Consider the following 13,396-nt stretch of genomic DNA (forward strand, 5'->3'; position numbering starts at 1 on the left):
TTTCGTTGAATGTGATATGAGTGTCCGTAACTAATCCCAGAAGGTAACATGCTTAGCAAAATTAGTGTATTATGATGGTATCAATATTTTTTGATGTTTAAGGATGTCAAGGAACTTATTTTTCCCATTACTGTAATTCTCTATGACAAGATGCACTTACATAAGACACACAAGGTTAACTAGAAATTTACTGCACATATAATCTGATGATCACTGAACATGTCTGCTTGCTGACATCCCTCTCACCCATACAATCCCTCAGTCTACCCCTTCTCTTTTTCCTTGGCCTCCCACATCCCCTCCTTTACTTTGACTCATTCAACTATATTCCCTCACTGTCATCTATCTTTTATCCATCCCATCCATGCTATATCATCTAATAATTCCATTTCTTTTCCTGCTCCTGCCTCATATCCATGCACTCCTCAAACAGCCACAATTTTTAGTGTGATAATTTCATTTAACAGTTTTCTCTGGTACAATAACATCAACTTTACAAGTGTTATTAAATACAATGTACAAGACTTAAAACAGGAAAGAAATTCTAAAGTTCTTCACATCATACTTGTTTGGGGTGTTATTTTTGGTATTTGTTTTGGCACGAATATAGTCAGCAAGGATGGTGTCTACAGTAACTCGTGCTGGGATGATGGGAAGTTTGCGTTGTCTGTTGATGAGGTCCCAGTCATCTACCAAAGCTGGTTTCAGTTCATCAGGTAATTTAATCCGTACTTCAACTGAAGTCATAAACTGATCTTCCTGAAACATGAGCATTACAACTGGTTAACCACAGAAACAATATTTTCATTGTTTCTCCAATCACACAAAACTGGGTAATAAATTGTTTACTTTATTCAAAATTGCACAAGAGTTATACATGCATTCACATGCCCTATGTTGGCAAAGAGGAATTTGTGTAAAATGTACAGTAATGGTTATATGGGAGAACCATGTATAATTTTACCATCTTCAGAAAATATGATAACCATGTATATAAATCTTAATTTGCCACAAAGTTACCAAACCATACTTTATCAACCCTTACACTGCTCTGTGCATCATATGAGGAGTCACCATAGACTCATATGAGGTTTAATGGTTCCTGCACTCACTTGAATTCTCACAGTTCATGCATAATTCCATCTTTTATTCATAGATGTCACTAGCAACTTAACAACACACTTGGAAAAAATTTCATGCATCACTGACACCTTAAAATCAATAAAGAGACTGTAAATGCATCATCATGGTAGGAGGCCATATCTATATACGCCAATTATTGTAGCTATTTTCTGAATATATAACAAAATATCTCCAACACCAATGTATATGATTTGATGAAAATGAGGTTATCTTTTGATTATTTACGTAGATAATGTTCTGTCAGTGAAAATAAGTGATTAAGTAATGAAAGTATTTTATATATGAAAGCATGTATATGTAAATGTTGTGTCTATATCTAAGATAGAGGACTGGGAAACTGCATTGAACTACAGGCCAGTCTCACTAACAAGTGTGATTTGCAAAATACTGGAAAAAATAATCAGAGAGCAAACAACTGATCACTTGCAAACGACAGACACTCTAACTGGCAGACACAGTTTTAGGGAAAGGAGGTCATGCATAACCAATCTTCTAGGCTTCTACAACAGTGTGAGTTCCATCATATATCAAAGAGGGATGGGTAGCTTGTATGTTCATGGATGGGCAGGAAACCTTTGACACTGTTCCTCATCAAAGGCAGATTAAAAAGATAGATCTACAGACAGGAATAAGGGGTGGGCTCCTTCACTGGATAGAAGACTAACACACTGGAAGGGAACAAAGAACACAAGTAAGAGGTATATCTTGAGTAGGCTGGGGTTACGAGTACAATGTCACAGGGCTTAGTGTTAAGCCCACTGCTATACTTAGCATATTCAAACGATCTGCCTGGTGGACTGGTATCATATCTAAACATGTTTGCAGACAATGCCAAGGTCATGAGAGAAATAAAGATGATGATAGCATCAGCCTACAGGGGAACCTAGACAAACCCCAAAGATGGTTGGATAAATGTGCAAGATTAAAATAGGATTATGATCATGGGACAAAGTAAAAGAATGCCTTCTCAGGGACAAAGTGAAAGAATGCCTTCTCAGGAAATAAAGTACAGGAATCTGCATGTAAAAGATATCTAAGGGTCAACACTATGACCAATCTATTGCCAATGCTGCAAATTAGAATCAAGAAAGAGGCAAACTGTCTTCAGGCAAAATACAAATTTCATTTAAATATATGGACAAAGACATATTCATAGAATTATTCCCTATATATATCAGATTAAAACTGGGTTATGCCTCACAAGTCTCATCACTGCATGCAAAGAAGTACAAAGATTTGGCTCTAAGGGTACAGAGATGAGCAACTATGATTGTAACTCAATTAAGTAATTAAGTAAGTACAATGAGAGGATGAGGGCTACAAAACTGTCCACTATGGAGGAAAGTGAAATGAGGGGAGTCCTGATAACAGTCTTCAAGTTTCTAAATAAGCACAATGATACTGATAGGGAACAGTTCCTTAAGAGATGCAGCACCAAAGTATTCAGAGGCCTTAAAAAAAAAAGGAGCTGGGTACAAAGGATCTTAAGAAGTATTGGTCTAGTGTTAGGATGGTTGATAGTTGTAATAAACTAATCAATGAGACTGTGATTAATGGTAGTTACAAAGGTTTAAAAGGCTACTTGATAACATAGAAAGTTCAGGGGACAGGCTCACAAATGTAGAACTGTCTCCTGTACAAAATAAATCAGTAAAAATAAGTATAGTAATTATATACGACTAACACAAGACCCCTCCAAGAAACCTAGTTCCACTGCAACTTAACATGAGTTTAAAGTATAATTTTTTTTCTTTTTTTTTCTTTGTCGCTGTCTTCCGCGTTTGCGAGGTAGCGCAAGGAAACAGACGAAAGAAATGGCCCAACCCACCCCCATACACATGTATATACATACGTCCACACATGCAAATACACATACCTACACAGCTTTCCATGGTTTACCCCAGACGCTTCACATGCCCTGATTCAATCCACTGACAGCACGTCCACCCCAGAATACCACATCGATCCAATTCACTCTATTCCTTGCCCTCCTTTCACCCTCCTGCATATTCAGGCCCCGATCACACAAAATCTTTTTCACTCCATCTTTCCACCTCCAATTTGGTCTCCCACTTCTCCTCGTTCCCTCCACCTCCGACACATATATCCTCTTGGTCAATCTTTCCTCACTCATTCTCTCCATGTGCCCAAACCATTTCAAAACACCCTCTTCTGCTCTCTCAACCACGCTCTTTTTATTTCCACACATCTCTCTTACCCTTACGTCACTTACTCTATCAAACCACCTCACACCACACACTGTCCTCAAACATCTCATTTCCAGCACATCCATCCTCTTGCGCACAACTCTATCCATAGCCCACGCCTCGCAACCATACAACATTGTTGGAACCACTATTCCTTCAAACATACCCATTTTTGCTTTCCAAGATAATGTTCTCGACTTCCACACATTCTTCCAGGCTCCCAGGATTTTCGCCCCCTCCCCCACCCTATGATCCACTTCCGCTTCCATGGTTCCATCCGCTGCCAGATCCACTCCCAGATATCTAAAACACTTTACTTCCTCCAGTTTTGCTCCATTCAAACTTACCTCCCAATTGACTTGACCCTCAACCCTACTGTACCTAATAACCTTGCTCTTATTCACATTTACTCTTAACTTTCTTCTTTCACACACTTTACCAAACTCGGTCACCAGCTTCTGCAGTTTCTCACATGAATCAGCCACCAGCGCTGTATCATCAGCGAACAACAACTGACTCACTTCCCAAGCTCTCTCATCCCCAACAGACTTCATACTTGCCCCTCTTTCCAAAACTCTTGCATTCACCTCCCTAACAACCCCATCCATAAACAAATTAAACAACCATGGAGACATCACACACCCCTGCCGCAAACCTACATTCACTGAGAACCAATCACTTTCCTCTCTTCCTACACGTACACATGCCTTACATCCTCGATAAAAACTTTTCACTGCTTCTAACAACTTGCCTCCCACACCATATATTCTTAATACCTTCCACAGAGCATCTCTATCAACTCTATCATATGCCTTCTCCAGATCCATAAATGCTACATACAAATCCATTTGCTTTTCTAAAGTATAATGTCACCCAGAATATTTTGCCATCTTTAAAAAAATAAATGCATTTTACTTACCAATGACCAAGAAAGCATTAAAATAATTGTCTGCTCTCACAGTTGTTGACATGGTAGTAAATCCTCTTACTTACAACACAGACTGTTCAGTCTCAAACCTCATCATTCCAATCTTCACTGCTCATTCACTACCTGACAGCTCGACTACATCATATCATGAGTACCCTGATCTACAGCATGCATACTGCAAAGATCTACAAAAATCTTAAAAAGTCTTATCATCCTTTAAATCTCTATTAAAATTCTTGAGAAAACACAGATTGGGCAATCTGTCAGACACACTCAATGTGATTTTCAACATGGCAGAACTACTCCTCCTCCTCCAACACGGCTTGTGAAGTTGCTCCACCTGAATTCACTTAAAACAATGTTTGCATTTCTCACCTGCTTTTGTAAATGACAAGATTAATTCTGGTGGCTTTCAGGCATTTAACCAGATTTATGAGGCAAGAACAATGATGGAGGTACAAGATGGATAATAATTGAAGTGGCTGTTGTGTTTATTTTTTGGGCTCTCACTGGCTGGCCTACTTAGGACTACTTGTTTTTAAAAATGTTATTGTGTTAATAGTGATTTTTGCTTGCCATGTATGAGTCCAGGTGTTGTTTAGCTAGAATGTATACCTTACATACTTTAAGTGCTGTCATGTTCAAAATATAAATGCTTTAAAATTTCAATCTATAATGACTTACAGTATCAACAGTATTGTCCATTCTTGAGCGCTTCTTCCGGTTTTCTGAGTCATCTCCTTTGGCAGAGGCGGGTGTGGTTGGGGTTGAAGCTGCAGATCGCTTGCCTGGTCCACTACTAGAGCGATCTGTACTTGGTGTGGAGGATCTGGAATCATCACCACCACCACCACCACTTGTGTTCCCTGAAGTACCACCTGTTCCACAGACTCCACTGCCAGGCCCACCATCCTTACCTACTTCCTTTGTGATTTTCTTTTTTTCCTTCTTAGATTTCTTATTTTTTCTGTTTGATAAAAAGCATATAAAAATAGTTTCTGAATCCTGAAATACACTGCTAAATTTATACTCTGCTAGTGAAGGATACACATACATAATGACCATCTATTCTTGCTTATTTTGATAAAATTTAATTTTTTTCCCCCTATGCATAACCAGTGTGCACCTGGGATAAAAAGTGTACTTTAGTAAAAACAAACTATCAATGCACGCTAAAGTTCAAAATGTTGAAAACTGTCAACAAATGATACAAACTCCATACACACAGACACATGCTTATTCAAATTGTGTAAGTATCCAGCCCTACCTTGATCTTAAGCTCTTTCATGATTAGTTAACTAGTTACCATTAAGACCTCCCAGTTCAGTACTATCGCAACTGTGTGGTTTCAGCTAAATGGCTGCCTGAATTCAATAAACCATTAATTATAATCTTTATTATAATAATGATGATAATAACAATATGAATAATAATTACTATTATTATTATCATTTTTCCATGCACATACACAAACCAATGACAGTGAATGCTGGCAATATACAAAAGTTTAAAAGGCTAGTTGATGGCACAGAAATTTCAGGGTATGGGGGCCCCATGAATGTAGACTCTCTCCCCATACAGTACAAACAGGTAACTACAAACACATACAAACACTCATCATAATCAAAACTTTTACAACAGGTCAATGATATGGAAAGTGAGGTTTTTGAGAGATGTAGGGACAGAGCAACCAACAGACATAGCATGAAATTAAGTAAGAAACTTCTTCAAAAAGATATAAAGATGTAGTTTATGATAGGTAAATATTGGATGAATGGAATATAAAGACATGACATGGTTAATGCTGACACCATACATAACTTAAAGGTGACATACAATAGCAGAGAATATTCAAGAGCTGGAGCCCCCTGATTGTAAAACTCCCTCCCTGTACAGTATAAATACGTAATTACACACACACAACATGGAGAATATAGAAGATGAAAACACCAGAGAACAAACATTTGGGGATGTGGATAATTTTCAAGGAGCAAGACCAAAAGGTTAAATAACTAGAGCAGGAGTAAAAAACTATGGAAACATTTCAAGGATAATGAAGGGAGTCATAAATACAGTTTATCGGTGAGGATTCAGATAAAAAAAAACTAGAAGAAAGATGTTGAAGCCATTGTAAAGCAAAGAAAGCCTGATGGGTCTTTCCTACAAGTACTGTTCAAGTAAGATGAAAGGACAAAAGTGCACACAAAATCTATTGGCAATGATAGGTAGGGAGGTGCAATACTGGCAGCTATTCATCTAAAGACTACAGCACATAAAGAATCTATGAATAATAAAGGGCAAAGAAGTGCAGAAGGAGTAATATCAGGAGCTGTTCAGTTAGAGAAAAGGACTGGAACACACACACACACACACACACACACACACACACACACACACACACACACACACACAACACTGAATCTACTGACAGAAATGAAGAGGGAGATTTAGAAAAAAAAAATTGGCAGGTGATCACATACACAGAGTATTAAGGGTGATGGAGAAAAACACAGACCATGAGAGATATAAAGAGAAATGCACAGGATGTTAACATCCTTGAGCACCATGACATGACTGTCACGTCAATGTCTAGTCTCATCCAACTGGCATCTGAAGCAACAGGCACATCACTAAAACAAAAAATTCACCTAAAATTGATGAATTCCAACTGACCTACTAATTTTGGTGAGTCATTCCTTGAAGCCTGCTTTCTCATGGTAGTTCAACTCTATTTTGAGATATATGGCAATCCTACACAGTGCTTGCCATAAATGCATCAGTTCCCTCCCTGTGGCCGCACCAGAACGTGCTTGCACTAACCCTTTACAAAAAAATTCTAGCTCCTATCAAATACGCCTGCCCTCCACTATGCAATTACATGTGCCTAGAAAACTGTTTGTAAAGTGATTAAAACATGTTTACTGGTGTATTTTATAATATTTCACTAGTTAAAACTTGTAAGCACCAATTGTGGCTGTCATGTCTTGAAGTAATCGTCCCTCTGTGCATCATCATATGGGTATCGAGAAGGTTAGTGACAGTTGCATACCGAGCCAGCATTTCACTGGTTGTCAAGCTGTGCTTCTCTGACCCGGGTAGCTGTCTTTCCTTTCTGCCTCACCCACAGGTGGACTACTAGCTTTCTGTCTACAAACAGAGAATCTCTCCTTATTACACATAACACCTGACAGCACTTAACTCGCACAGCTCATTCTTCGTAACTCTAGATCTTCTCGTGGTGAGTTCTATGTGCTAGCCTTGCCTTTTGGCAAAACGTTTGGAGCAGTACATGGCAGTAGTAGGTAAGAACATTCAGGCAGGAGCATTAGGTAGAAACAATATGTAGAAGTAGTAGGCAGAGCATTAGGTAGACACATCAGGTATTAGTAGTCAGTAGGAATATCAGGTAGGAGCCTCTGCAAACACTGCACTAGAGTTGCCCTCTGCCAGTGGCCTGTTAAGGGTGAGGCACTAAAGGCTACGACATGGCACTGGAATCCACTAGTTATGGAGACGCTAATGCCATGGCCATTCCCTTGAGGGAGTTCCAGTTGGAACAGGCATCAAAGATATAGATAGATAGATATATAAAGATAATACTTAAGTAAAATAACCTGTAAATGACTAATTTTTCTCTAGCAATGCAATTAAAACATTGTCATCAATACAATTAATAATGTATACCATGAAACAATATTATATCAAACTATCTAATTATGGTAAAACTATCACACACTAAAATAGATTAACTTACTTTAGCCTGTCAACTAATTCCAAGAGCTCTTGAAAATGGCAGTAGTATTCAAGTAAAACCAAGGATGTGCTTGCTTCTTTTAGGATACAAATCTAAATAAATTCTGACAGTGATTGTGGGAGATGAATCAAATCATTACAACTAAAAATATTCCTTATAGCACCCTGTACATACCCATACCTCACTTTATGCAGGATCACTACATGCAATTATGCAATTTGTGAAAAACCTATTTCTAGCACTCTCTCTGTTTATCTAGTTAAAATTCACAACTATGCAGGTGTAAGCAGTAGTTTTCCTCTGTATATTTTTGTGTACCATGGTATTAGTATTCCAGGATATGTGAACATGACTAGGATGCAATTTCAAACAATTTTGCAGAAGCTTTCAGATTCTGAGCCAGTTGGCATTGGTTGATTCTTAGCAATCCCTTACTTTTCCACCAGACAAATAAGTATGCAAACTGAGTGATGCCTCAAGAAGGATATTACACCTAGTCTTGCACTTCAATTTCAAGGCCATGCACTGAGCCTGGATGGTAGCTGAGGTGGCAGTGCAAAATAATATCTCCCTACAGTCAGTCATCCTCCAGCCATGACAATGAGAAAACATTTTCTTGAGTTTTCTCAGAATCTGAGCTGTGTTTAGCTAGATTTATAGGACAACGCAGACAGTCCTGAATTTTTTTACGATGATGATCTGTCTTTAGAAGTAGTTGAGGGTAATTTTATGGACAATGAAGTTTTTAGCATCAAAAGTTGACCAAGATGAAGTTGGAGATTTTTTTTATAAGAGTGGAGGCAAAGATGCCATCACCCACCTGAACTAGAAAATACTGTGTCTGACTGGTGCTACTGGTATTTTACAAACTTTTACAGTTTTTGCTGTTATGAAAATTTTTTCACAATCACAATGATTACAAATATATCAGAGCAATAAGCAGACATTAGTATTTCATTGTAGGAAAGATAAAGATTCCATTTGCTGCCATGTCCACTCCCTATCTAAAACATCTCACTTGCTCTCATCAAAAGAAAATGTTTAATAGAAGGGGCCCTACAAGTGTAAATGCCCTCTCCATACAATATAAATAGGTGTGATATACATGTATGTAATTTTACTTGCACAAAGTACTCACAGTGTAATAAGTACCTTATCACTTTTTGAGTAAAACAATATGACGCCACAGATGATAGATTTTGAGAAATGTACATTGGTTTGGTCTTATTCTGGTTGCCCTGGTTTCTTGATATTGCAGTATATCAATTGCTAGTGAAATTTCCTGTCATTTACTACAATAAATGATATTATGATTCCATACTCCAATGAAAATAACTAGACATTACCTGTCATTTGCTATAATAAATGTTATACTGATTTCATATTTCAGTGGAAGTAACCATGAAGTGAGGATTCCATAATCATAAGGAAATCCATCTCACGTTCACACTTACAAATCCTACCTAGACAACAAGTCATATTAATCATTTCAAAACTCATGGACCCATCTGGAAAGATAGCGCTTTTTTACCATATGTATCAACCTACCTAACTAACTAGATACTTAAGACAAGATTTTGCTTGAAGCAGGGATAGTATGCAGCACTCACTGGGTATTTTGTTTGTTGCCCAACACTTCTGACTGCCGATAAACACATTGCAAACCATTATGGGTCTCAGCCACCTGTCAACTCGATATGGTTATAGTTTCTGCACCTCTCACTGTAAACATCCTAAATCCAAAACTGATGCCTGTAGCTAAATATCAAATCTTTCACATTAGTGAAATGCAGAATAAATCTGGGAGGTTTAGGTCTTGGACATCCTCAATCTGACAGCATTTGCATATAGGAAATAAAGTAGCTGAGCTGACAGTAGGTCAGGTGTTTCAATCTCCCTATCATACCTGTAACTCATCACAATAAGAAATCAATAAGATCCTCATAAGAACTCACTCCCATAACCACAAACATAAAAACACTACTCAAAAGCTATTTCTATACCCTACTGCCAATATCAGCATAAAAAGGAAAATAAGTATAATAGTTACACAGTAGACTATAGATAAATGACTTATAAATCAACATCACAATCAAAACAGGAGTTAAACAACATGAGCGTTAAATTTCGACTCACTTGCTGTGTAATCTGACAGATTATCAAACATAAATCAACACTACACACTACATTACTTACAATCTCCATAACTTTTGTCTTATACATGTTCATAAGAGGGTATAAAATATCCTTATGAATACCACCTGCAACTTGCCTACAAATAAAAATGTAGCCTCAAATATCATATATGCAAACTCTGAATAAAGAATAACATTTAAAAAACTGTAAACATCTGTAAACATTGACATATAGTAAATACTGACATATAGTCACCACCTCACCTCATCACTATGTGTTTCCACTCCTCCACTGTTCCCATTTATTCATTTGTTTGTCTCACATTGTTAGCCTCCCTGACGTTCACTGATACTCACTTACCCAAACTCTCATATACCTTTTTTTTCAACCCTTGCACCTTCCTCTTGAGCTCTAGCCATTCCTTCCAGTAAGTAAGACCCATAAACCTCATTTTTTCTTTCACCAGCAACTTTGTCATCCCACCACTCATTACCCTTTCTCACCTGCCCACCTCTCATTTTCCACATGTCACAGACATATCAGCACTGCTTCCCTAAATATCTCCCATTTCTCACCCACTCCCCTTGCTTCAATGACTATCCCCTTTTGCCATGCAACATCTAATCTCTACTGATATTTCTATGGTATCCTGGGGTCGAGAGGGCAAGAGGAGTGAATTAGTTGCTATATGCTGATGAAAAAGCCCTGATGGCAGACTCCAGAAATTGGTGACAGAGTTTGGGAGAATGTTGAAAAACAGAAAGTCATGAGTATATGTGAACACAAATAAGGCAATGAGGTACAAAGGTAAGAAATGATGATAAGAATATAATCTTGAATGGGAAGGGCACGGAGGAAGTGCAACACTTTCATGAGGTATAAAGGCACAGAAATAAGAAATGATGATAAGAGTATAAGCTTGAATGGGAAGGACCTAGAGGAAGTGGAATGCCTGAAGTACCTAGGAGTGGTCAATGGTCAAGGCAGTGGATGGAACCATAGGTGCTAAAATGAGCCATAGGATGAAAGAAGGGGTGAATGTCCTTGATGCATTATTGAACAGGTGAAAGGAAAAGTCACTGCTAGGAAAAAAATAGGTATGTTTGAATGTTTAGTAGTTAAAACAATGTTGTATGGATATAAGTCCTGGGTTTTGAATGCAAAAGAAAAGAGAGTGGAGATGGTGGAAATAAAATGTCTGAGGACTATATGTGATATGATGCGGGTTGACCAACGAAAGAATAAAAGCATGTGTAGTAGTAAGCAAAGTCTGATTGAGAAAGCTGCCCATGGGATGCTGAAACGGTTCAGACATATATAGGGGATGAGCACCGAGATTGATCAAAAGGATTTATATGTAAGAAGCAGAGGGATTTTGAAGAGGGAATGATCAAGATAAAGATGGAAGGATGAAATGATGGAGGCTTTAGGGTACTGGGACCTAAACATTCAGGAGTACAAGAATTCTACCTGGGACTGAATGAACTAGATCAAGGCAGTTTACTAAAGAGCAGTCAAGTTAAACCATGCAACAGTCTGTTTTGGCTGTGGACAGCAGGTGCTGGCTTTGTACAGCTGGGCAGTGTGTGTATGCCACTCTTTCGTTTTTCTTGATTGTAGTTCATTATGGTGGGAAGGACAGGGCATAAAAAAAAGGAAAATAAAAATAAAAACTATTAAAATTCACACATATTCCTGTGAATTATCCCCAGTGCAGTCTAGTACTACAGAAGCCATAACATCATTCTGCTATGATTTCCAGACATGGACAGTTTTAATACATCTACACAAGTTTTTAAATTTCCTTAAAAAATATTGACACGAAAACATCTCAAAAGGCATTAATCAAACCATAATGTAATGAAAGACTCTCAGTTAATTTCAAGCTGTTACTTTTCATCTTCATATGTGAAAGCAGCACGAACAGTAAAAGACTGATGTACCTAATGGTAATGGAGAGCCAAAAATATATCCTGAATAATGTCACAGAAGATAAACAAGTTTTTAAACTTCCTTGAAAAATATTGACAAAATAACAAAGACTGTCATAGTTAATTTCAGGCAGTAATTATTCATCTTCATACATGAAAACAGCATTAATGGTAAAAGCTTTATGTAAATTATGATACTTCATTCATCTGGACCAAAAGTGCCAAACCTACCCTCATAAAAAAAATCTTACAAAAATCAAATGCAACTTGTAACCAATTCATCCTCTCATTATCCAACATACTCAGTGGGGGTTACTTCACATCATGAGCCATGCATGATATATTTTTTCAATGCTTTACTAAGTTCCAGGATAACCCTTTCCCTAGTAAACCTCAGATGCAAATATCAATCCATCTACCTCCCTGTATTCAAACACCATGTCTATCTATTAATCTATATCTCCGATGCCTGTTCCCTTCTGGAACCCCCTCAAAGGGGTGGGCACAGCAACAGCGTCTCCACAGCTAGTGAACTTTGGTGCCGTTTCTTTTCCTTTAAGCCTCACTCTCAACAGGCCACCAGCAAAGGGCAAGTCTAGCAGTGTTTGCAGAGGCTCCTACCGAATATTCATAATGACTACAACTACCTAATGCTCCTGTTCCTACACCAGGTCCCCTCTCCAATTTTGTGACCCAAACAATCTTCCCTATAAATCTCTATCCAAGAAACCTCTAAACACTCCACCATGTTCTCATCCCTAGCAGGCAATTAAGTCCTCACATACACCTTCCATTCGGGGTACAAATATTGACTACTACTACCTAATGCTCCTGCCAAATGTTCCTATACCACGTTCCCTCTCCAACTGAGTGACCCAAACAATCTTCCCCATAAATCTCTATCCAAGAAACCTCTAAACACTCCACCATGTTCACATCCCTAGCAGCCAAGTAGGTCCTCACATACACCTTCCATTTGGGGTACATATCTAAACCAAAAAAAAATCATGAGACGGAAATCAAAATTTATCAACCTTCTTAAAATTCTTGTGAAAGATGATATACAAAATACAGTAATAACAGTAAAAACAGATTAAGCTTGAAGTGTTGATGTAAATATAGAGGTAAACACTAAATACTGGGAGAGAATGGAAGGTTGAAGATTATTGAAAAAAAAAAAAATACAAATACTATGGAAAATATCCCTTGTTTTAAAAGGACAATGTAAGATTAAATGTAATTCTACAAATTACATTACAAAGGCACTACTCTAATTCTCCTAATTCATATTGTACAT

General features: G+C 37.8%; 1 protein-coding gene across 3 annotated transcripts in view; it reads right to left on the reverse strand.

Moving 5' to 3' along the window:
- MRG15 (MORF-related gene 15) overlaps nt 1-13,396 on the reverse strand; it is a 39,433-nt gene that overhangs the window by 2,550 nt on the left and 23,487 nt on the right. For all 3 annotated transcript variants that reach the window (XM_071682467.1, XM_071682466.1, XM_071682468.1), the window contains 2 exons: nt 4,963-5,245; nt 566-759 (listed from right to left, as the gene is read on the reverse strand). In XM_071682467.1, coding sequence (XP_071538568.1) covers nt 566-759; nt 4,963-5,245 — 477 coding nt within the window. The remainder of the gene's footprint in view (nt 1-565; nt 760-4,962; nt 5,246-13,396) is intronic.

The sequence above is a fragment of the Panulirus ornatus genome, chromosome 34 (genome assembly GCF_036320965.1).
Source record: "Panulirus ornatus isolate Po-2019 chromosome 34, ASM3632096v1, whole genome shotgun sequence".
In the NCBI taxonomy this organism is placed as follows: Eukaryota; Metazoa; Arthropoda; class Malacostraca; order Decapoda; family Palinuridae; genus Panulirus; species Panulirus ornatus.